Below are 27,377 nucleotides of genomic sequence, written 5' to 3'. Positions count from 1 at the left end.
AAAGTCCCTAAATAAAAAAAATCATTCCTTTTGAAAAAAACATTTTAAAATTGAGAACGTCCTCCTTTTTTGAAGTCCGTTAAAAAATAAGTTGTATCATTAGAATAAATGAACAAACCCAGGTATATATATATATATACATCAATAAAAGAAACGAGTTCAAACCTTTTTCTTTGGCGAGTTGAAAATGGAGAGAGGAAAATATTTCCACCAACCCAAAATAATAACTAGATAAGTTAGTGGCTCATAATGCTACACTTTCTTTTGTAGAGAACAATGGCGTTTCAATTTCATAATAAGTGCTTGGGGAAACGAAGGTAGGATGAACGCCTATTTTCTTAATAGGATTTTCTTAGAGATCTTACCAGCGAATGTTTTTCGTCTTGTAAATGTTATAACGTGTGCCATTACGGAAAATGGCTTCTATTGACACAAAAAACACAACCGTTTCCCGCTGAGTTTCAAATAAGCTTTAGGAAACGGCGTAAGTTAGACAACTAACATGTATATACCTATTCGATTTTTCTAGCACAAACCACTGAAATACATGTGCCCTTTATAAAAAGTTCTGTCACGTAGGATGATATGGAGACAACTTGTAGTAGTGGTATTTCCGAACCGATACAGAACTGACATCTTCAATAACGGAAATTTCTTTCTTCACACATTCCAAAACCGCCAAAAGCCGGCAACCAGTCTGCAATTTCTTTATTTTTTTATGTAATTATTAAGAACAGTATCACTCAAAAATTTAATACGTCACCATTTAATACCAAACTAAGCAGACATGTCTTATGGGTACCAGATAACTGATAGAAATACTTAAATACTTTATTTATGAATGTATATAACAACATAATGGAAAACAGCTAGAGCAATACAAACACTCATACTTATGTTATTTATATACATGTATCAGTGGTGTAGCCTTTTAGCATACCGATGGTCGCGATTTCGATTCCTCGCACGGTGCAAATATTTGAATTCATGAGTATAATTATTTGTATCGGTCTGGGTATTTTCTATGTATATTATGTATGTATTTACAAAAAAATATTTTTAAGTATTTTTATAAGTTGTCTAGTACCCATAACACAAGCTCTGCTTACTGTGGGATTAGATGACGCTGTGTTAATTGTCCAAAATATATATAATATAGTGTTAATCAGGTCTTGACACGAAAAATCTTATGGTAACGAACCTCTTTCGACGTTTTGACTATGTTCCACTAGCCGTGGTCACGAGCTGACTGGAGTAACAGCGATGTCAGTGTCCGTATGTGCAATCAGTTATTTTTTACTACTGACATTAGATTGTCCTATGAAAGACCGCGATACATCGAATTATAATAACACAAGCTCATAAATAAAAACGAAGCATCGTGCAAAGAATCGAACCCGCCAGCATCGAAACTAAAGCGGCTATACCCCTAGACCAAAGATTAGATATATCAATGATGTGATGATTGTTCTAATGCAGATACTTATGAGCAATGATAATTATTTACCATCAGGAGCATCTCATGCTAAATGAGTATATACCTAAATATACATTTTTAGCATAAGGTGCAAACGACTCCTTATGCTAAGTCTCATTTATAATCGAAAGTTGAATTAAAAGGTATTATTTTTTGCCATTAAGTATTGTAGATATATTATATTGAACAAAGGAACATTCTAGCTACATAACAAAGGTGGTAGGTGGTAGGTGGTAACATTATGTTAGCTATTAATTAAATACCTTTGAATGTCTTGCATCAATTACGCAATATGACCTCGGATGCCTATAAATTAACATATACATTTTAATACATAATGAAGGGTGGCGAATATGGTATTACCACAGACTATGTATTTTCTCTAGTACTAATACTACATAAACGATACATACTAATGATACATAAACGACCTATGTATTTTGCAGGCATGTTTTGAATATAGTATAGTAAGTATAATGTGTATAATACTAGATTAATTAATAATTCGTTACTTATTTTTGAGTCAGTCATGACAGCTAGTGCAAACTAGTGGAAAGGTCCCGTCGAGAGAGCAAAATACCTTTATTTACCGAGTTATATGCGTATATTAGGCGTTTGACTATATTAATATCGATTAAAGTTATATTTATTTGCTCGATTATTAAAATATTGATATTTTTTAATATCTTTACGAGTAGTTGTCATGGTGAAAGCACTTAATCTTACTTAGTTCGCGAGCCAGAGCCTAATTTCGTCAATCATTTCTTCTACCGAAAACTTCGAAAATGAGTAAGATAGTTGTATTACGGAGTCTAGAGTGAAAGTCAGCTGTGGTTCCAGGGGTGGATGGATGAGCAGAACCATCGCAAACATTAAAATCAATACATAGAGAGAAATACAAATTAATATATATTCGAATATCCTCGTTCATAAAAATCTTGACTTATTTCCAAAAAACAGCAATATTCATAATATTAATACAAGTGGTAAACCAGTGTGCTAACACTGGTTTACTTCTGATAGACGCGGGTTGGATTCCTCGCGTTTAATTGTTTGTATCGGTCTAGGTGTTGTCTATGAATATATTTACAAAAAAAGTATCTCAGTTCTCATCAGTTGTCTAGTACCCATAACACAAGCTCTGCTTACCGTGGGACTAGATGGCGCTGTATTAATTGTCCATGGTTACTTATTGATTTATGTATGTCTATATAAACAAAATATATAAGCATTAGCTCAATTATATAAGTATTATAACTCTGCTTAACATGAGCCTTGGTGGCGTTGTGTGAATTGTCCAGTGATATTATTATTAAGTATATGTTTTTTTTATTACAATCCTGCCAAAAAAGAATACGACCCATCTGATAGTATGTGGTTACCTTAGCCTTTGAACGCCTAACCAGGGGTGTCATGTACGCAATGCCGACTCTAAATCATATCGAAATCGTTGGTACCTACAAATTCGTGGAGGGCCTTAAATCAAGTTTCGGAACAGGCAATTAGATTCAGCAAATTTGTGGTACCAAGTTCGTCGGCTTAGCTCAAGTTAACATCCGCTCCACCTATTAGATTACTGACTTACCTACACGAAACACTAACTACTAAGTTTTATGACAAGGGTAATAAATATGTCCAAAACAATGTGTGAATCTGAGTGAGATAATTAAAACTTGATAGCTGACTTACCCGTCATAGACAGGAACGAGGGCTGTTTGTGTGGGTTTATTCAAGAATAATGACCCACATGGGCCTCGCACGTTTACGGTATATATGACGTAGGTTTACTTTACTATATGTAAGAATTGTATATATACTAGCTCACCCGCGTGACTTCTGTATCACACTTATCATTACATATCGCTCAATTTGCATAATATCTATAAATTATAGCTTATGTATTATTCTAAGCTGTATTGCTCTAAAGTTTCATCTAAATCTGTTCAGTAGTGTTTGCTTGAAGGAGTAACATCTATATTCACAAACTTTCACGTTTATAATATACATAGATAAGACTTAGATAAAGACTTAAGATTTAGATAAACCTTTCGGAAGAAATTGTCAAAGAATGGTGAAGAAAAAGTGGTTTATAAGAAATAAGAGGAGAATCAGACGAAACAGCGACTTTGATTCATACTATTTAAAATTGACTTCATTATTTTAATACTTGATATTTTAATTTACTTTTTGTTAACTTGAATAGGCATAGGAATGGTAATAAATATATTTAGTTCGTTCCAAATTATACAAGAATTTGTTTTTTAAGTAAAGATATAGTATACTGGCATCGCTCTTCTTTCATTTAAATATCTTGTGCCTACACTTGTAATATTTCTGTCAACACTCGAGACCCTTCCATGAGTACCTATCCAGATAACATAGATTTAAGTTAAGTGTCAGTCAAAGTCAGTCTACGACCCGTCAAATTCCAAATAAAGATAATAATGTACAATAAATAATACAATTATATCACCGGTATATTCACTACCCACACACTACAATAAACAGTACATTATGTAGCGACACTTCATCACATTGTACCTTAGACAAAGTCGAGTGTTAAAGTAAATATTTAATAAATATTAGACAAATATAAGCAGAGAGAATATATACCAAGTTTACAACTGCTGTGAGCAGTTCGACACAGCGTAGCGAATAAATAATTTACATGTACCGGAGTAAAACGAATTTAGAAAATGGAATTCTGGATCTATCTACCTGGTAGGTTTCATTCGGATTAGGTACGGAGTTAGGTATGATACTAGGGGTTGTATTGATATAAAAGTAGTATGTTAAAATAAAAATAAATTGCAGACATAAGTAGTATAAAATAGTTAGTAAATAAGAGTACAACAATTAATTAAGTCTGCAGAAGAAGCCATTTTGTTTAGTCTTATTTTTCCCGCGCAAACGTAATGCGCCACAGATGCATAATATTGCACGGCGCGCAGCCGCAGTAGATGACGAGCGTCTCATAGCTGTATGGCGATGTTAATACTATGAGTATTAACGAATGTCATAGACAATCCTTACATAATTTTCTAAATCAATATATATTTAGATATTAGAATATACTGATAGAGAAAAAATTGTAGGTACATATTTTTCAGCACAGTAACTATGTTGTATTTTATATTTTTAATAGTGGTTCTTGCATGCTTCGCTGAATGTTCATAACTTTAATATATATAATAATTACTAGTCAAATAACAGAGAGCCATCTAGTCTAAAGTTAAGCAGAGATAGTATTATAGGTACTAGACAATGGGTAAAAATACTTATATATATTTTTGTAAATACCTTTATAATAATATACATATTAGTAAACACCCAGACTCATACAAACAGTCAAACTTGTGATTACAACTTTTTACATCGTACTAGGAATCGAACCAGCAGTCATTAGAAGTTCGCTACGCCGTTAAACCGATACACCACCGAGGCCGTAGAGTTAGTAGGTAGAAGTCCATTACTTATATTCATAACTTCAGTGTTTATTTCGTAAGATATTTTTATATTATTTTGGATTCATAACAAAAAGTTAATTAATTCAAGTAACTTAGTTATTCAGGTATATATTAAATAATCTCTACCACATTGGCACAAAATACGTATTCGTGAAACTTCAAGTGAACTGCAATAGCTATTCAGCCGTATACTAAATAATCTCTACTACATTGACATAAGGTACATATTCGTGAAACTTCAAATGAACTCCAATCACCGCACCTACCAAAGTTGAAGCTGAGGTTACCATATATTTCACTCGTAATGATTCTCCATGTGTCTCGACCTACTTACCTACATGCAACTTAAAATACAACAGGTCAAATCATTAATCATATATGTATATATATTTGAGGGCCGCGGTGGTGTAGCGGTATAGAACATCATTTTACTTGCATAGGTCTTGGGTTCGAGTCCTTGCATGATGCAAAACATTTGTATCTGAGTTTTCTAGTACTCATAACATAGCTCTGTTTAGATAGCTGTGCCCGCGACATCGTCCGCTACGTTATACTGACAGTGACCAAGTAAAGTAAAAATATTCAATTATCTAACCGAATACAAAAAAAGCAAAAAAAAAACTGTTTCATCTTTCTAGCTTCAAAAATGACGATTAAGTGTAACATTACTAGAAACTTTGAATGTCATATTCATTCATATTCAAACAACAGACAGACAATCAATAACTAAAGTTCAAGCTTCTAGCTTTAAAAATGACGATACTTTTATATCTCTCTCTATCTCTTTATTTATGTACAATCAATGGCATAAAAAATAAATTTTAATCTTCTAATGAAAAATAAATCAACTTTTATAATCGATGATTAAAAATGTAAATTCAATTTGATAATAATTACGATATAATTTTATAATTATCCTAATCAGAGTAACAACAAATGTTTGTAAAAATCATGTAAATTTATTGAAATACAAAAATACAAAATAAAACGGCTCAATCGATTATGGCGGGACTCTCTCGATAACTCTTGTTATGGGGAGTAACTCAGGCTACTTAGTTTAGATTTTTATTTATTTTAATAAAAAAAACATAGACACGCGTTCAAAGTTGCCAGTAACAGCTGGTTGAACTAATAAAAATACAGATGCTATATTGATTTCTGGTATCAATATTTTATTTTAATAAAACAAAAGTTTTATTTGCGGTACGAAGTTGCCGGTGACAGCTAGTTGGACTAGTAAAAATAAAGATGTTAGATTGATTGCTAGAATCTATATCAATTACGGTAACTAGAGAATCCAAGCCACTATACCATAGCGGTGTAGTGTTGTCATTGATTAAGAATAATGACCCACCTTTGAGTCAACGGCATGGAGACAAAGTTTAAAGTTCGTAGTGAAAAATGTACACCATTTTTATATGCTACCTGCGCTATTACTAGGCTATATGCTACCGCGACGTCATCCGCGTGGAATTTAACAAAAAAATTATAGTTTTACTTTATTTTTCTAAAATAAAAGTAGCCTAAGTTACTCCTTATTACATCAGCTACCTGTCAATAAAAGTCTCGTCAAAATCGGTCCAGCCATTTCAGAGATTAGCCGGAACAAACAGATAGACAGACAGACAAAAAATATGAAAATTTAAGTTGGAAATCATTTACATAGTTTTTTTTATACCGCTGATGCTACTGCCGTAAATTCTGCGTACATTATGCATGTATTAATAAAAAAAATGTATCTAAGTATTTGTAACAGTTGTGTAATACCCTTAACATAAGCTCTACTTAGCTTCGAATTAGATGACGCTGTATGAATTGTCCTGTATAATAAAAAAAATAGCAAACCGTTGATATAATAATAAAGTTATACCTAACAAAGTTATTGATTTATTTACGAAATAAGCAAAAAATAAATATCCAATATACTTGATTTTGACATACTTGTCTTACTAGTTATTTATTAAGAAAATCAAGACAATTGTACGTGACGCGATAATCAAGTATGTAAGAGACATTCCCGAAAATGCTTTATCTAGTTATGTCAGCTAGTAACGCCTACTGTAATCCGATTTGTTTTATTCCGTACAATACAATACCTTTGTTACCAAGACGTATTTTTAGAGAAAAAAAAAATAAATATATTTCGATTACTTAGATATTTTTTTATTTAATAATTAAACTATAACAAACTTCACTTTCTTTCAACAGCTCTTGATCAAGTCACGAAAAACCAGTTATTCACAATAACGAATATTATATATATGACAGATATACTGACGGAGTGATTGACTGTAGACTGACAGTATCTATTATCGTAGAATGACACTATCAATGCAACGTATATATCTTACATTTGTAGGTTACAATATATCATAATATATGGAGTAATGGAATAATAAAGGGAGGATTGTTAGTAATGTGGACTGTCGACCCAATGTACCATGTCGGGTTGACCTCAACGATGCTATGATGTATAAATGATAAGTCCGGGCTGCTTTCCATCTTGATTTATTGAGTACACGATGATTGAGTGTGGCCTGATGCTTGCCTGTGGCCTGATGCTTGCCTGTGGGTATTTGGTGTACTGAAGTGAAAATGGTATGTGTGTGCTTTATGTGGACGAGGAGCGGTGTAAAATGTACCGTACCGTACTGTATGTGACGTACCGTACACCATAACATTGTATTAAGTTTATTTACATAAAGATTATTTCTTTTTCTATTTCTAATAGCTATTTAGCCGTAATATAAATTTACCTTTATTGATAGATTTAGAGAATGGGTGTTCCAAATCGATGGTAGTATTAATAAAATGACGTCACTGTTATCCTAAATTCAGCTTTACAAGGTCCGTACATGACGTCAGATGTTTGACGTAGGGGAATAATTTAGTTAGCTCAACCTTTTCGACGTCAGTAGAGCAATTCCTTACTACGCTATCAGTTATATTGCCAGGGTCAGGGTTACCAATCATAAACACTTAAAATTTTATATCTAAATTAGGAAAATTTACGGAACTTTACCACGTTTTATTTCTATTTATTTCCCAATATTTCTGCAGTGTTTCAATCGTCATGATCACGAGTAAATTTAAGAGCAGCGAATAGATGGTAAATAAAATCTTTTAAGGGCAGACACATTTATCTACCTTCACACGGCTTCATTTGTTGCTACTATTGAAACTCGCTCGATACTTATCTCGGCAAACTATACTCACAGTATCTTCAGGTACATTTTATACACTTTCCGAATAATGACCGCGTCAAATTTAATACAGTATATAAATCTGATAAAATCGCGTATATTAGATCAATTTGGTTCTCGGGCTTCGGGTTTTCGTAGATTGAAATCTTGTACAATTTTGTAAGAGACTAAAAACCTCGTGTTAGTACGAGTATCCTTGTTAAGTTGGCATCCCTGGCCAGGGTCTACAGATACGTGTTTAGCTTATGTGAATAATTCACTTAGTACGCCCTTTTGTCGACACCTATGTGTTGCCCAAATTGTATGAATTTACTTGACTGTGAACTGTCGACTGTTGAGTAATTGTCTTTATTAAAGATCGAGTTAAACCCCATTTCTCATACTAAAGAAAGGGTACTGGGTACTGGGTACTTCACGATTTAGGTTACGACTGCCGATCAAATCAAATCAAATTTACTTACGATAAACATAGGTTTACATTGGTTGTTATCATTATTACATAGTATAAAATAAAGTCGCTGTGTCTGTCTGTCCGTCCCTATGTATGCTTAAATCTTTAAAACCACGAAACGGATTTCAAAGCGGTTTTTTTAATAGATAGAGTGATTCTAGAGGAAGGTTTTTATATATAATACATGTTTCATATATAGTAGTATATAATGTATATATCAATATATGTAAATATAGATATAAAAATTATATCATTCTGACACCAATGCATTAGTATACGCTAATCACTACATTCTTTCTATTTATTATTTTCTGTCTATCTAATCCTGTACAAAATAATTTGGAAAGAACAAGAGTTATTAGTGCTTCGTGGCTCAAAAACTTACGGTACCTACATTCAGCTAATCATAAACATCTATAATAGAACTACATGGATAAAGATATTTTAATTTCATTGAAATATATTTTCTCCGGTTCTTTTTAATGATGGAATGACAAATAATTAGCCAGCCCTGATGGTACCATAGGTCATCAGATGCCCGTGCTTTCATGTACAGGCTGTCCCAAAAGTCGATGATAAACCGGAAGCAGGAAATAGAAGTCATCACAAATATCAGAAGAATATGTATTGACTATGGTTATGAAACTACAGGTATTAAAAAAAAAGTTAAAATATCAACATCCTGTGAGAATCATTTCAAAATTTAGGATAGCAGAAGCTATCGAATTCGAAATTTAAGAACAATTTACTTGCATTATATGTTGTAGATACATAACCACCTACTGGATATAAAAACTTAGTTAAGTTACTTTGAGTCCACAAACTTTTGTAAGAGTTTTATGTGTAATGAAAATTATTATTATCAGTATTAGTAGTGTACTGACACTACTACCATAAAAAATATATCAGTATTGCAGGTATAATAATAATAATAGAAAACAGGTTGAAATGACTCGCCCACATGTCGACTGGCGTGTTTGCCGTTAAAATCCTATTATTGAGTTTGGTTTTGTTGGAACATGTTATTAATAATGCAGCGACAAGCTACGTGTTGTGCATTGAGATTATAGGAGTGTTAGAGCAATAAGAGAGAACAAATTCATAAACACATATAATAGCTATACCTTTTTGGTGAAAAAGGTATTTAGCTATTATTATTATTACTATATATATAATAGCACCAGTAGACTATAAAAAATCGTCGATATGTATATTTTTAACTCGATAAAACAATTATTGTAATATTTAAATAATGTTTTAATAATTATGACATGTATGGAAGTGAATCATGGACCGTAAATTAAAAGAACGTACATACAATCCCAGTTGCTGAAACGAAGATGCTGACGTGGATGTGTGGTTTAACCAGGTTCCATAAAATCCGCAACAAGTACGTACGAGGAAGTCTGAAAAAATGCTGGAAAGTAGGCTGCGATGGTACGCCACTTGAAAAGAATAGCCTTCCGTCCCAGTCAAATAGGGAGAACCAGACTGAAAAAGGTATGGGAGGATGGATTTGCTAGGGACATGATACAGTGCAAGCTCTCTGAATACGATGTCCGGGCAAATTAAAGTGGCGTAGAAAAATCAAGAAAACTGACCTCACTACCATGTGGATAGATACAGGCTAGAAAGAGAGAGCGATAATCATCATCTGCTTCTTCCTTGTCCCACTTCGGCGTAAAGACATAATATGTATATAATAATTCTATTTCAATATTCTACAATATGGTTAAGTAATTACTATAGTTTCTTTTTGTTTTCTCTCACAATTGATGAACTTAAAGAAAATATCCAACGAGAAATGTCAAGCATTACAGAACTTCCTTACCGAGCAGTGCTGGAAAATATTAGTCATCGTTTACAATTATGCCAAGAACAAAACTGATCACATTTAGATGAAGTGATTTTACGAGCAATAAAAAACATTTTCAGTCAGACATACATTTCAGACTATACATCGTTTTTATTTTTTATTTCGATGGATTTATAACACATTCTGTATATAACCTTATGGAAGCAATCGAAAAATTATACGCTAATGTAAATTTTCAATAACGTAACCTATAAATTTAAAACTAAATAAATTATTACAGTTGTAGCGCAAAGTTAAATTAAACTGATATGGTTTGCGGCGGGCTGTTTTAACTATAATGTCTTTAGTTTCATTTGTTATATGATCTCGTTATGCTGGAAAATAAATGTTGGCTATAAAATGAAAGTTATGATTGCGAGCCTGATTTTCATTTGACCGTGGGAGCTATTTGATGGTTTTATGTGAATCTATTTATGGAATACAGGACTGGCATTTATTCTGTTATAATTGTCTAAATAGAATAGAAAAAAATCAACATAAAGGTATTGACTTACATTATATTTATTAACTATATAAATATAAAAAGGAAACAGCCTGAGTGATACCATCATCATCATTGCGTTCCCTATATCCCAATGTTTCCCAAAGTGGGGCCCATGCCCCCAAGTGGGGTGTTTTAATTGTTAAGGGAGACATTACGAAAAAAGACTTTTTATTAAAATTATATGGAATTTGAATTTAATTTTTTTAATACATATTTTAAAATTTACTTATTGTTTCATTAATAATTTCCTAGTGATTTCTTCCTAAAACTTATTATTTAAGTTTCTTAAGTGAACAAATATTTTTTTATTGTTATAAATTATATATATTAAATAAGGGGGGGGGGGGATAAGAATTTTAGAAGGGCTATAGTGAGGCAGGCCACTAAAAAGGTTGGGAAACACTGCTACATCCCATCATTTGAATTCGGTACAGTATGTCTCTTATTATTATTTATTTATTTATTATTTTATATACTCTTCCACTGATCTCTATCTGCCGTCATATTTGAGCTTTTTTTTTTATTATTTATTGGGTTGTTTGGGCTATTGTCAGATGTTTGTAGAACCTGTAGCACTGCGACCTACAAAGACCTATGCAGAATAGACGGAATAGAATTGAAGCATATTCTTAGGAGCGATGGTTTTTATCTCCTCGGGAAAGAGTGTAAACTTTCCAAAGGAGATATTTTGTTTATGCATGAGTGGGCTACCACATAGGATGTGTAGTGGCGTTTCCTCTTCAGTTTGGCAGCATCTGAACATACTCTCCTTTTATACAACTACAATAATAACAATTATTATTAAAACATTCTATTATTGTTATTTATTATTGTTTGAATTGTTTAACACATTTCATCAAGTATGTTCATTTATTCGTCGAATATTCATCATCATTCATCATCATCATTCATATACATTATATAGTAATTTTCACACATTTAAAATCATCATTAAAAGGTCTACGAGATTGTTCGTTAAATTACTCTACATGATTGCAGTTATATACGCAAAACTTTTAATAGAAGCGGTAGAAGATTCTAGTTTCCAAAAGTTACCATCGATGTTCATGAGTTAGCAGTGCACACATTTAATTTAGTTTTACTTCAATCTGCACAACTTCGAAATAACTAGACAAAGTTTTAATAGATTTTATGCAGTCATTTTCATATGCATTAAACAATTTAGTCGGTTCTCATTTCTTTTTCAAAATAATAGATAAACGGTTATTTTTAAACTTTCGTGTTTTATATATGTACTTACTATTGACTATTTATTATTGATATTATTAACCAGATCTTAGCACTAAATTTTCTGGTAAATAAATGTGTAAATAACCTTACTCTCTCGACGTTTCGACTAGGATGCACTAGCCGTGGTCACGAGCTGACTTGACTGAATGTCGCGAAAGGTAAAATACCTTTATCTGCCATGAAATTATTCGTGTTTAGACCCAGTTAAGAATATAAATAATGTAATACATAAATGCTATCATTTGACTTAATACAATGTGCTATTATTATACATTAGAAGATTTTGTCTGTGTAGTACTGCCACATTTCACGTGTAGATTTTTCTATAGAAATAGAATAGGAAAAAAGCCGTTGGTCCATATATATGAATATATATATAAAGAGCAACATGGCTATCACATGTTCATGTGACCATATTTGCCTATAAGCCTTTATTATCTTTAAGTGCCCTATAATTACACTAACAATATCTCATTACAATCCTATCTCTCTCATTACAAACTTAACCATAACTACAATTGGAAATAATAGAATACAATAGAAAATTATTTATTTAAATAAATATACATATAAGTACTTATAAATGGTTATGACTTATTTTTTTATCTAGGTACCGCTCATTCGGAAAGCTGTCTCTCCACAAGAAAATAGTAAGAAACTTGGAAATTCTTGTAACTTCTCTCGAAATTTGTGTGATGCTCTTTTAAAAAACATAGTTATAACTCTACATTTATAAATTGAAATATGTGATATAAACTACTATAGTTGGCTAGTGCACTATTTCATTGGAGTCAAAATAATAAATACACAATCATATGGTTTAGTAACTAAATAATATAATATTGTATAATAATATTTTACTTATTTCTCCTCACAAATATTGTACACATTGAAAACAAATACATGTAGTATTTTAAATAATATATTGCATAAATTTACCATTACAATTATATAAGAGTAAATCTGTCGTAGTAATTAGACTGACCAGACACTGGATATATGTTATTGTATAATATGTGAGTTAGAGGCACCCACGCAGATAACTTATACAAAGCCTACATAGGACAAAGGATATTCTAAAAAGGTAACATGAAAGCACAAATCTATTATATTATAATGGAAATAAAATATAACATTCTTACAATTATTGCCAATTTCATTTAATACATTTTTGCTTTGTTAAACCGACTGTACCCGCAGAAAGGTATTGCGAAGTTTGCGTTCCCTCCTTAATTAGAGGATGACCATTAATTACCGAGCTTTCTACGTACTCTTGTACCGGGCTTGGTCAATTAGATGTATAATTAAGTTAAATTAGGACCGCACCGTCTATCTTTTGTCCGATAACAGTTAAACATTTCTGTTCCTATTTTGTTGCTTTTTTTTTTAGTTTAAGGTACAGTTTATTCGGTCTGGTATAAATATTTTATCTTTGCACATCCCAAAGGTTGACTGGGAGAGAGTGTTATAGCTTTAAGTCTACCTTGTGCATAACTTACCTCACCTCATGTCCTCCACTATAAAGCATGAGCGCAGGCGCTGCATTATTAAAAAAAACAGTACAAGTTTTATATTTGCGCACAAACGCATAGATAAATCTTCAAAAATGGTAATAAAGATTTTTTGTTCTATCACGTGTGTGTTTTATATAAAGTGTACGTAATATATATAAATGTAGTAAATATTTCAGCCTCTCTCTCAACATGACATTTATTTCCACATTTACACCTAAATCAGTGTGGCGTAACTAATTTCGTACTAAGTTAACAGCGTATATTTTAGGATTAACCCCTCTCGAAATTTCCTCGCGTAAATGTTATAGCGGAGAATCTTAATGAAACCTTACGGGAGCGATTGCGAGACGCAGTTTTACTGTCGCCTTTGTTCCTCCGGGAACGTACCGAATAAGTTCTTGTTAGCTGCGCGTGACACAAAGATTTTCTTGAGCTCATTCCGCTGTAAACTTAACGAGCGACTTTTTAAAGACTGCTTTGAAAGGATTGCTCCTTTTTGTTTTATTTCTATAAAATAGTGCAGAGTTTCTACATTGGGAAGAAACTAGGTTAGATTCACTTAATAAAACACACCATCACGACTATTAGCCCCTATCGTGCAGTTAGAGATATTTTCAATTGTTAAAATTGTTGTGATATATTACTTATACCATATTAAACTATACTATACTAGCAAATTAGACAAAATGTAATGTAATACCGAATCTTGTAGGGGGTAATTCTTTCCTTACCTTGGATAGTGCTGTGATCACACAGACAATATCAATGTATTAGTTTTTAAATATTATATTATATGTATGTTAGTCTATAAGGTATTTATTGTTGCGGACCACGAGTCGGCATCGAAAACATGTAAATAAATTTGTGTATAAATTTGTATTTTTCCAGTGTTTTGACTATTGTTTAGGTTAGACTATTGTTTGTACCATATACCCTTTGTAGCGGCATAGATACTGTGAATTCTATGTCCGCCCATTGTGTAAATTCTTAGGGATCACAGCTTTAGTGTAGCCTGAACATGTGGCATTTAGTCGCACGTGGTTTTTTGTAGTTTTTTGTGTTGTTACTATTGTATTTAATTTTAAATGTGTGCGTATTCGCTGTTCCGGCCCGTCGGTCACCGACATGTGCAGGAATTGTCGGGAGGGTGGGACGGCCGACGCGCACGGCTCGGCGGGGGTGGGGAAGGACGCGCTCGGGCGCCCGTAAAAGGCGGGTTGGTTCTCGATCGCGCTCTCTTACGCATACGCCACCGACGAAGAACCACCGCCGGCGCAACGACCAAGAAAACCCCACTCCGGCCGGCCGACCCATAGAATAAGAAACAAATTGAAATACAGTCCACATATTTTGAAAATCGAAGACCTTTTAATTGTGTACCCCACAATTTTGTGGTCCATCGCAGCCGCATATCAAGACCGAAGATCACCCAACGGTGCGACGAATCGCCGTGGAAGATCACCCAACGGTGCGACGAATCGCCGCGGAAGATCACCCAACGGTGCGACGTACCTCGCCGAGGAAGATCACCCAACGGTGCGACGCTAGCAGCTTACCGAATTTAGCTGCCGTCGTAAGGTGAAAACTTGAGGGTGCAGCGAGGATAGGATAAATAACGTCTACGCCATATAGGATAGATAACGTCTAAGCGGTGTGTCCGCGGCTCACATCTCTTACCACCTAACGGTGTCAAACGGTCGGAGTGTGGGTTAACGCCATTGAGCGGTGCAGTGGGTGGTGTGTCACTGCCGGTTGTTGCTTGTTACCGTGGCGCAACCGAATAGCACTATTACGCCTGTACGTGTGTATCGTATAGCGGGGGCCGGACTGTAGGCACTGCCAAAGGGGTCGGAAAGTCCGAACCGGCCCTGAGCGCCCCGTCTGTACATACGCACCACTGCGGGGTAATTCCTACCCTCCTATCCCCATAGTCCATCCCCTCGGGTGTTATCCTGAGGGATTGTTAGGGACGGTTAGGTAGGTAGGGACCGGTAGGTTAGGGGCTTGCAAGTGCCAGAACACGATGCCGACTACGAGAAGCCAAGCCCCGGGAGCAGAGAAAAAGACCACGCGGGAAAATGAACAGACAGAAGCGTCCCCTTCAGAAACCACGCAGATGTCCGCGTCCGCCGCGCCGTCGAGCGCGCCACAGGCACAAGCCGCCCGCGCCGCGTTTACCTCGGACTCCGCACCGGCGCCACCGTCGCAGCCGCCGACGACAGATGTACGTCCGGCCCGGGCCGCGTCGGTGCGATCGCGCCGCTCCACCGCTAGCGGTATAGCTATATTAAAGAGGCTGGAGTACGAGGCAGCGCTACAGATGGCGAAATTACAGGCTGATTTAATTAGAAAGAAGTTGGCAGCCGATGTCGCCGCGGTACATGAAGAGACTGATAGCGTGTGCTCCGAGGAAGGTGCCGGCCTGCAACGTATAACGGATTGGTTTCAACGTACCGAAGTACGGGGGGAGCAGAGAATTAATTCCCCACCGCCTACGCAGAAAGAGCCAACAGAAAGGCAAGCTTCACCGCCGAGGACGCCGAAGCAAAGACGGAGGTCCCCGCTCCTGAAGCCGGGATGCAAGAAGGATTCACCCGGTTGGCCAAAGCTATTGAACGAGCTGTGGACGAACGAGCGGATAGGGTAGCGCCGAGGCAAGCCCAAGATCTCCCGATCTTCAGCGGCGAAGCAAGTGAATGGCTAGCGTTTAAGGCGGCCGTAGACCAGTCTACAAAGACGTACAGGATCACACCAGCGGAGAACCTGGCCAGGCTGAGGGCCTGCTTACGTGGAAAAGCGAGAGAGACAGTCGCAGCGTTACTCGTATCCGCTACAGAACCGTCGCAGATCATGAGGACGTTGGAGCAGCGGTACGGCCGGACAGAGGCCATCATCGACCGCGCCCTCAAAGATCTGAGAAGGATGCCGGTAATAGGAACATCGACAACAGAGGTGATTGACTTCGCCATTAAACTACAGAACATCACCACCATCGTCGCGGATATCGACAGGGGGGCGAGATTTCTACATAATCCCGCGCTTGAGAGTGAAGTGTCAGAGAAGCTGGCCCCTCACTTACAGGTCCACTGGTGTCACTACGCTGAAAAAAACAAGGAGGACACTAGACCTACGATCATCAAGATGGCAGAGTTTTTAATGAGCGAAGCCGATCTCATGACCCGACATCTGCGAATAGCATCACCAACGAGACGAACGAGCGCGCTACCCACGAAGCAGCCCCCGAAGCAACCCACTAGGCAACCCATACCGAAAGCAACGATGTCGGCACCTCGGCGACAGATGACGGATCGTGGCGCGGCCGTATACGCCGCCGTAGAAAAGAGCGAACAGAGTACCGAATTTCTGTTGCGGCGCCGCACACGTAACGCCGAAGTGTAAGAAGCTGAACGACATATACAGATGGGAGTGGGCGAAAACAAATAAGATGTGCTTCCAATGCATGAACAGCACGCACAGAAGGTTCAAGTGTAAGGCACGCAAATGTGGTGTGAGAGAGTGTCGTAAGCCACACCACGCCCTGCTGCACCCCCAGAAGAACCGCCGAAGCGGCAAGAGGACACCGCGATTACAGCCGCAGCACGCTTGCCAGAGAACAGCCAAGTGTTGTTAAAGGTGTGTCCCATCATCGTGAAAGGCAAGACGGGACGCGAAGTAGAGACGTACGCGATGCTAGATGAAGGCTCGACGGTTACACTCATCGATGCGGAGATCGCAGAACAGATCGGAGCCGAAGGTCCGACGCGATCTCTGAGAATTCAGGGAGCGGCCTCGAGCTGGCACGAAGCCTCAAGCCGAGTGGCTGATGTCATCATCAGAGGGCGACACCATACGGACGAAGAACACTCGGTGAGGGCGCGTACGATCCGGGATCTCACCCTAGGAACGCAGCGAGTGAACCCGGAAATACTCGCGTACGGACACCTGCGACAACTCACTTGCGAGCAAGTGTGCTACGAAGATGCCAGACCCAAGGTCTTGATCGGGTCAGACAACTGGCATCTGATTGTTACGCGGAAGCTGCTCACAGGAAGGCACAATCAACCCGCAGCGTCGCTGACACGACTGGGATGGGTCATCCACGGAACGGTACCCAGAAGTGTCGTGGAAGACGAGGAACATGTCCTCCACGTGCGGTTGACACAGCGCAACGCCGAGCCAGACATGCGGCATATAGAGGGCATAATAAAAGCGCATTACGACATCGACGCGTTGGGTATATCGTCGAAGAGATTACCCATCGCTAATTTGCGCGCCGTCGCCACATTCAACCGCACAGCGACGAGAGTGGATGGGCGATACGTCGTAGGATTGCCGTGGGAGAGAGATAACGTCGTTCTACCTCCCAGCTACGACATGGCAGCGAGCCGACTGAGGGGAATAGAGCGGCGGATGGATCGCTCTACGGAATTCCGGCTGGCGTATACCGCGGAGATAAACAAGTTGTTGGACAAGGGTTACGCCGAGAAAGTAACCGACGACCGGTTCAACAACGACCGCGCGTGGTACCTTCCCCATTTCGGAGTGACGAATCCGAATAAACCCGGAAAGTGCGACTGTATTCGACGCCGCGGCCCGTAAAAGGGAATGTGCTTGAACGACGTACTGCTGGATGGGCCAGATATGCTACGGTCGCTTAACGGTGTGTTATACCGTTTCCGCGAGAAGCCCGTAGCTATCACGGCAGACAAACGAGAGATGTTCCAGCAGATTAAGATACGGGAAGAAGATAGAGCAGCACAACAGTTTCTGTGGCGAGGAGATGACTGGATTAACCCGCCGCAGAAATACGTAATGACCTCAATGATTTTCGGGGCGAGGAGCTCACCGTTCATCGCACACAGCGTTCGAGACAGGAACGCGGCAGAGCACCGAGAGTCGCACCCGTCAGCGTACACCGCCATAACAAGGAACCACTACATGGACGACTGGGTCGATAGCTTTGACTCCGAAGAGGAAGCAGCCCGCGCCATTCGAGAGGTAGTAGAGGTTCATGGCGGGATAGGATTCACGCTGGCGGGTTGGAATACAAACCGACCGAGCCTGCTAGAGAATGTGAGTGAGGACCAGCGAGCGAGGACGCCGAAGGAACTGGGAGCCAACGCACATCCATACGGAAAGACATTGGGGTTATTGTGGATGTCAGCCGAAGACCAGCTGGCGTTCAACACCGGCATGCCACGCGTCCCACGAGAAGTGAAGCACGGCACGCGGATACCGACGAAAAGGGAAGCCTTAGGAGCGGTGATGTCATTGTTCGACCCGCTCGGGCTGCTGAGCCCTTACACCATCACGGCAAAAATCATCTTGCAGGCGCTGTGGGTGCAGAAGGTCGAATGGGATGACCCTCTGCCCGCCGAGGAAGCGCGGATGTTCCAGGAATGGAGAGATGACTTAGCCTATATAGAGGAACTGAGATTGCCGCGATGGTATGGCACGAACGACAGCCAACGGTCGCAACTGCACGTATTCACGGACGCAAGCGAACAGGCATATGCCACAGCCGCGTATTGGAGGACGGAACGCGAGGATCGTAGCGTTAACGTCGTCCTGGTAGCAGCCAAAGCGAGGGTAGCGCCCATGAAAGCGCAGAGTATACCCCGGATGGAGCTTCAGGCGAGCCTGATAGGAGCCCGACTGGCCGCTGACATATTGAAAGAACATAGTCGCGAGGCCGAAGTCTTCCTATGGACGGACTCGAAAACGGTGCTACACTGGATAAGGAACGACACCGTCAGATATACTCCATACGTGGCTCATCGTTTGGCAGAAATCGCCGAACTGACGAAACCGACACAGTGGCGCTGGGTACCGACTGCCCACAACGTAGCCGACGACGCGACCCGCGCGGGATACACACAAATGACCGCTGCCGACAGATGGTTTGTCGGGCCGGCATTTCTGTACGCTCCGGAGCAAGAATGGCCTCATGAGAGCGAGCCCGTCCCAGCAGAGATGGTAGCACACGTCCGGGAGGAGACAGAACCCGTGATCGACATTGCACGGTTCTCTTCATATGACCGAGTGAGGAGGACCATGGCGCAAGTGCTACTGTTCGCAGATAAATGCAGGCGACGGGCACAGAAGCTAGGCACAGAGCATTTCGCCAAAGCGGAGCAACTAATAATACGGCAGGCGCAACAGGACAGTTTCCCGAAGGAAACGCGGTGTCTACGCGAAGGAAAGACCGTAGACAGGACAAGTCGTCTGTTCCGCCTGGATCCCGTTTACAAGGATGGCATAATACGCTTGAACGGACGTATAAACGCAGCACAGGTGCCGCTAGAAATGAAGAATCCACCCATACTGGACGGCGCACCCGTTGGCGCAGATGATGATTAAGAGAGAACACGAGCTACATCATCATGCCGGCAGAGAACAGACGGTGAACACCCTGCGCCAATACGTGTGGATGCTGCGTTTAAGGCCGACCGTCAAGACCGTATTACGCAAATGCACAACATGCGCCGTACGCCGGAGGAACCCCGACGTCCCAGTGAAAGGGAACTTGCCAAAGGAGCGACTCGACGCATACGCCCGGCCGTTTACAAGATGCGGTATGGATTGTTTCGGGCCTATGTGGGTGACGATAGGTCGCAGGCGAGAGAAGCGATGGGGGCTCCTATTCACGTGTATGGTCACCCGGGCCGTGCATATAGAACTCATAGCGGGGTTATCGACCGACTCTGCTATAATGGCGATACGACGCATGGCAGCGCGTCGCGGCTGGCCACGAACCTTTATGTCGGACAACGGAACGAACTTTCGCGGAGCCGACGTGGAGCTTACGACTGCGTTTAAGGAATGGCTCCCTGAAAATGGAAAAGTACGTCAGCAACAAGAGGATAAACTGGCGGTACAGCGACCCGGGCGCACCGAACCAAGGAGGAGCGTGGGAGCGACTGATAAGGAGCGTGAAGAGAGCGCTAGCAGTGGTACTGCACGAGCGGGCGCCGAGAGAAGAGGTGCTCGCAACGCTAATGACGGAAGCAGAACACACCGTCAATTCACGCCCCTTAACCCACGTCTCAGTGCGACCCGAGGACGAAGAGGCGCTACCCCCAACCATTTTCTGATGGGCTCAGCCGTCGGCCTACCGTACGTAGGTACCACCGACGTTGCCGACCGCAGAACGTGGCGCGCAGCACAGGCGCTCGCGGATAGATTCTGGCAGCGGTGGTTACGAGAATACCTACCGACGCTGATGCCCAGAGACGACGTACGACGGAGCACGGCAAACATCAAGCCGGGCGACATGGTTTTAATAGTGGACGGCCTGCTACCTCGTAATCTGTGGCCGCGTGGGCAAGTGGAGCGCACCTATGAGGGGCCCGACGGCGTGGTGCGAAGTGCGGACGTGAGGACGCGAGGGGGAATTTTTCGAAGGCCGACCCGAAGGCTAGTGGTCCTCCCTAGGGATAAGGGCTGCGAAGATCTGCGCCGGGGGGAGGCTGTTGCGGACCACGAGTCGGCATCGAAAACATGTAAATAAATTTGTGTATAAATTTGTATTTTTCCAGTGTTTTGACTATTGTTTAGGTTAGACTATTGTTTGTACCATATACCCTTTGTAGCGGCATAGATACTGTGAATTCTATGTCCGCCCATTGTGTAAATTCTTAGGGATCACAGCTTTAGTGTAGCCTGAACATGTGGCATTTAGTCGCACGTGGTTTTTTGTAGTTTTTTGTGTTGTTACTATTGTATTTAATTTTAAATGTGTGCGTATTCGCTGTTCCGGCCCGTCGGTCACCGACATGTGCAGGAATTGTCGGGAGGGTGGGACGGCCGACGCGCACGGCTCGGCGGGGGTGGGGAAGGACGCGCTCGGGCGCCCGTAAAAGGCGGGTTGGTTCTCGATCGCGCTCTCTTACGCATACGCCACCGACGAAGAACCACCGCCGGCGCAACGACCAAGAAAACCCCACTCCGGCCGGCCGACCCATAGAATAAGAAACAAATTGAAATACAGTCCACATATTTTGAAAATCGAAGACCTTTTAATTGTGTACCCCACATTTATAATATGGGCCTAGTTGCCTGAAATAAATGAATAAATAAAAATAAATTACAAGCATCGTACCTTAGTTCTCCGGAACGTCAAAGTAAAAGGTCCATTTGTGTTAACGAACCATCCAGATACCACTAACTAAAAATAACAAAAGATTGAAAAATTTCTAATTCCAATCGTTTTCCTAGCAGTTTAACAAAGTTCTGTATAAGGTAAACTTATCTAATACATAAAAATGAATATGTACCAAAGAAAAGATGGATGCACTGTATGAAAGATAATGGTGACCAATATAAATATATAGAAGAAATACAAGGCAAGGAAAAAATAAATATACGAAATATATCATAAAAATAAAAATACCTACTGTAATTGAAATTCAGGACTTAAATCCGAGATATTATAGAGAATATTGCATATAAAAAATATGTCATTATATTATTACTATTTCGCAGATTGTTATATCAAAATATATTACATAGGTAAATTCCCTAACACTGTTTTATCCAGTATACAATGAACAGATATTAGAATATTTATATTTATTTCGCGCAAAAAATACTAGACAGTTTTTTTTATGAATTTTTACAGTTATATAATATCCTATATTAATACATAGGACATTGTTTTTGTGACAGCTAAAGCAAATTATTGTACCATCAGATGACGTAAATTACAAAACTCGGGAAAAGTTAATTTCCCTAAAAACATAATGAAAGTAAAAGGGTTTACTCTCGCAAGTATAAAAATTCATATTTACGTTTACGCCTCCCTTTGTTTCACGTTCGTTGTTATTTTCTTGTTAATTACTCTACGGCTTATAATAAAACATTTATATTCCATTGTTGCAATACGAGAAAGTTCATAAACCCAGGAAGTGTACATCCAACAGCACGGACGGGTCTATGATGATGCAGTATGATAAATAGATAACCTTATTCATGGACCCTTATTTTAAATCTTATTAATATTATAAACGCTAAAGCTTGTGAGTGTAGATGGATGGATGTTTGATACTGTTTCACGCAAAAACTACAGAATGGTTTTTAATGACACTTAATATAGCTTATACATTAGAATAATACACAGGCTATAAATTATACGCAGGAATATGAAAACTCGTGAATTTTGTTACGATAATTAAATATTTTATAGTAAGCATATTGAAGGTGGTGAAATTTTGTTGGATATGATTCTGTTAGTTAATAATATTATGATTATATTACATATATAGTGAGTATGACCATTTCGCTCTGTAACTTGTAAATGCAGAACTGTAATAATATTTAACTATATTTCTTATTTATAACAATTAAACCACTTACTTTAAAACTTTATGTGTCCATTAATATTTCCTACAGACTCTCCAGTGATGGTAGCATTTCCTAGTTTGAATGTAACATTTGATATTACTCTCAATATATTTGAACCTATCGTGTCAGGGGCGGACCTCCGCCATTTTCGGATCCATTTTGTTATTGATGTTTCTATTGCTGAAGAGTCAGTCAGAAATTTGAATTTAACACATAAGGTTTTTTGATCTTGAATTCACGACCATTCGGAGGAAATCTTGATACTAAACTACCAATTCATGGCGCTCTCAAACGTAGCTTTAAGACAAACTTCATCTAATCCAATATTACGAAGGTACAGCAAATATTTACAGTCTCCTTGCTTGTCAACACAATCATGAAATGTACACATATTATGCTATGTTGAGACAACTCCCACATAGCTTAATTTGTATTATATGTGTACAATAATACACATTACACAAGGCTAGTGAATTTAATGTGACAAGTCTCATGTATATAGAAACAGCTTGTAATGAAATAATAACGGATTATTTGTTCACTTGGACTTTCAACAAAGAAAGTATCAACTATGTAACTACAGCCTTGTGTTTTTTTATTGAAATGGCAAGGCAATTGACGTCACCTACATACAGGTATATAACCAACACTATCATAACAACGATATCATGTTAAACTGTGAATCTTGTGATATTACTCATGCGTTATGCGCTGCTAATGCTTACTAACTTACCAATATATCACGTGCGCAAATAATTCTGCCTGTCGCGCTTCAACCACAAAACTACTGGACCGATTTAAATGAAATTTGCACAGATAGTTTAGACCCTGAGAAAGGACATAGGCTACTAAAAAAGGATTGTAATTTATTTACAATTATAATGACTGTAGTATTTTTTCCATTTTAATTCTCACCACCAAATTAATTTTATCCAGCGAATTCCCTTTAAGACTGCCATTTATCAATCGGCCGACCTTTCCATAAAGGCCACCTAAAAATAACAAGTGTCCAGAACTCCGTGAATTTACTAAAATTGTTTGCTTTTACCTCGTTCCCAATTCTTTTTTTTTAATTGTCTTTCCCTAATACAAAAAAAGCTTGAAACGGACTTGGTACAAAGTTACTAATTAATTGATCAATTGCTTTAGATAAATGCTGGATTGGAGATAATTATTAATAACTATGCCACCTACTAGCTGTGCCCTCGATTTCATCCGTGTGAAATTTATATATGTCATTCTGATGTGTAAGCTATATTTCATCAAAATCCGTTCCGTAGTTTTTGTATATTTGTATGTTATGTTTGTACTCTTTAATAACAAACATCCATCCATACTCACAAACTTTCGCTTTTATAATATGAATAAGATGTGAAATATCACATCTTATTCATATTATAAACGAAATATATATACTTTTAAAAGAACATAGCCTATTAAACTATTATTTACATTTAATACTATTTCTTTTAAATGTATATATATAAGTATAGCGTATGTAATTTATCACTGTAGCAGTAAAATATTCTTATTTCTTTTTTATATATTACGGAATTATTTCTTTAAGCCGTCAAAATCAAAACAATTGTACATCACTATGCATTTAAATAACATATCAATTACATATTTCTCTCTTGTACTCTTGTATCTCTAATCTCAATACTATAATATGTATAGCCTTTTGTATAACATTTTTATATACTTTATTGTGCTTTGTTTGTTTGTGCGCAATAAAGAGTTATTATTATTATTTCCTTTTTTTTTATTAGTATTTTGGCGCCAAAATTATTTTACTTTATAGAGTTTTATTTACATTATCACAATTAACAAATTGATACAAATCATAATATTAAGATAATATTAAAAATGGGATATTTAACAGATATATTATTACTATAATTGCGTACTGGTGACCTTAGTGTTAGCAATGTACAATGTCAAGTTGACCTCCACGTGGTCCCTGCTAATTGACCTGACTCATATTAATTATATTCATATTAATAATTCTTCACTGACGCCTCACCAGCATATACTTATACTTACTATATACTTGAAACTGAATACTTGTATTCCTTAGATATATATTGTATTTATCGTTCTGTTTATATTTTGTTCGATTTTATTTAACATTTATTGTATTTGCACCGCCAACATATATTCTCTGCACCACCTATGGTTGACTGGTAGAAAATGCCCTGCATGGTGTTAAGTCCGCCACATGTACTTTACTATATTTGGTATATTGTGTGCATTGTAGTTAAATAAATAAAAATATACCATTAGCACAGGCAGCTGTATCGATTATAAAAAGATAAGTGACATAAAAAACGTAACTACGTTTTTTATGTCACTTATCTTTTTATATCTTTAATTTAAGATTATTTCTAAAATCGAAATCTGTCATGTAATCTTTATAATATAATAATATGTATTACTAGCTTTAGCCCGCGGCTTCGCTCGTGTTAAGAAGTATTATTATTAGGTATAGTTTTGGCGGCTTTACAGTATTTTCATATAAACTTTCATCACCTATTTTATCCCCTTAGGGGTGGAATTTATCAAGATCCTTTCTTAGGGGATGCCTATAACATCTACCTGCATGACAAATTTCAGCCCGATCCGTCCATGGGCTGTGCGTTGATAGATCTCTACGTCAGTCACCTTTGAGTTATATATCTTTTATAACATAATAATATTTTATTTATTTCTCCTCACAAACATTGTACACATTGGTAACAGATACATGTAGTATTTTAGATAAGACATTGCATATATCATCATCAGCTGCGTCTTCCTTATCCCATTTATTTGGTGTCGTCGTAATATGTTTTCCTCTTCCATTCATCTCTGTTCGCAGTCGTCTCGTTATTTACTCCCTTTCTCACCATATCATCTCTCAAACAGTCCATCCATCTCTTTTTCGGTCTTCCTCTCCCTTATAACTATCCACATTCATATGTGACACCGTCCTTAGGATATGATCTTCAGTCCCACGCATTACATGCCCATACCACGATAGACGTTTACTCTTTAACCTCTCCGACATCGGTGCCACTTTCATACTTCCTCAATACATTGCATAAATATATGTACAAATAATGTATAAACTAGCTTTTGCCCGCGGGTTCGCTCGCGTTAATTTATTCCCTTAAGGGTGGAATTTATCAAAATCCTTTCTTAGCGGGTGCCTACGTCATAACATCTACCTGCATGCCAAATTTCAACCCGATCCGTCCAGTGGTTTGGGCTGTACGTTGATAGATCACTACGTCAGTCACCTTTGAGTTATATATATTTAGATATTTGTACAATGATCACTTGGCTCTATAACCTAAAAAACAAATCAGTGAACATATTTAATTTCTTAACGGCCTTTTACACCACCGTGTCTAGAGGTTTAGAACACGGTATTAGTTCTAATGATCACGGGTTCAATTCCTGGCAATGTATAAATGCATGTGCATTTGTATTCATGAGTAGTTGTTTGTGTCGGTCTGGGTGTTTTCTATGTATATTATGTATTTATAAAAAAATGTATGTATTTATATCAGGTGTTTAGTATTCATAATACAAGCCCTGCTTAGCTTAGGACCAGATGGAGTAAATTGTACTGAGATATTATTATAATTAATTCTAATTTCGTTCATTTTATAGAAGGTATTCTATAAAATATATACCATTTTTGGGTAAGCACTTCGCTCTTTAACCTAAAAAACGAACCAGTATCTTATTTAGCAGTATTTCTTTTCTCTACATAAAAACAAATACAAAAAACAAACTTGCATTAAATTAATAAAATCTCACAAGATTAAAATCTTCTGTACCTTGTAAAACATGTATATTTCGCGTATTTTCATTATATATTTCTCTCTAGTGAATATTTCTGTCTACAGGTGTAAATATTTAATTTAATAATGTTTACAAGATTGTTTTGTTTTACGTAACTTCTATCAAAAGTTCGGTTAGGTATACATAGGAATTCGTAAACGAAAACAAATAAAAAGTTGAACAACTGCTGTAAAAGAGATGTTTTTTGGTAACGAGATTGTTAAGGAAAGAGGTCAAAGATAAGCGACACAGACGGATCAGTGTCACGCCATACGGAAAATATAGTTATATATACATATATGGTAAAATCGATATTAAAAAATAGGGGTTGATGGTAGAAGAGTGAAAATTTGGGGTTGTATATATTTTAAAGACAAATTAGAAAAAAAATTGTGCAAAAAATTAAATTAAATGGTGGACAACCCTTATCACTTAGGGTTATGAAAATATATAGCAGCCCATTCACAGACCTACTGAATATAGT

General features: G+C 38.0%; 3 protein-coding genes across 3 annotated transcripts in view; all 3 read left to right on the top strand.

Moving 5' to 3' along the window:
* The window catches only part of LOC131852172 (IDLSRF-like peptide), a 136,578-nt gene that overhangs the window by 62,647 nt on the left and 46,554 nt on the right, over positions 1 to 27,377 (top strand). The gene's annotated exons all lie outside the window — the stretch shown is intronic.
* LOC131852121 (uncharacterized) lies at positions 15,747 to 18,322 on the top strand. The gene is made up of 3 exons (XM_059202757.1): positions 15,747 to 16,173; positions 16,224 to 17,105; positions 17,250 to 18,322. Exons 1-3 carry the CDS (start codon positions 15,747 to 15,749, stop codon positions 18,320 to 18,322), a joined length of 2,382 nt encoding a protein of 793 aa, XP_059058740.1.
* Positions 18,329 to 20,083, top strand: LOC131852120 (uncharacterized). Its single transcript, XM_059202756.1, has one exon. It carries the CDS (start codon positions 18,329 to 18,331, stop codon positions 20,081 to 20,083), a length of 1,755 nt encoding a protein of 584 aa, XP_059058739.1.

The sequence above is a fragment of the Achroia grisella genome, unplaced genomic scaffold (genome assembly GCF_030625045.1).
Source record: "Achroia grisella isolate CSIRO2021 unplaced genomic scaffold, CSIRO_AGI_Agris_v1 utg840, whole genome shotgun sequence".
Lineage (NCBI taxonomy): Eukaryota > Metazoa > Arthropoda > Insecta > Lepidoptera > Pyralidae > Achroia > Achroia grisella.
This window is presented reverse-complemented; position numbering and strand designations above follow the sequence as displayed.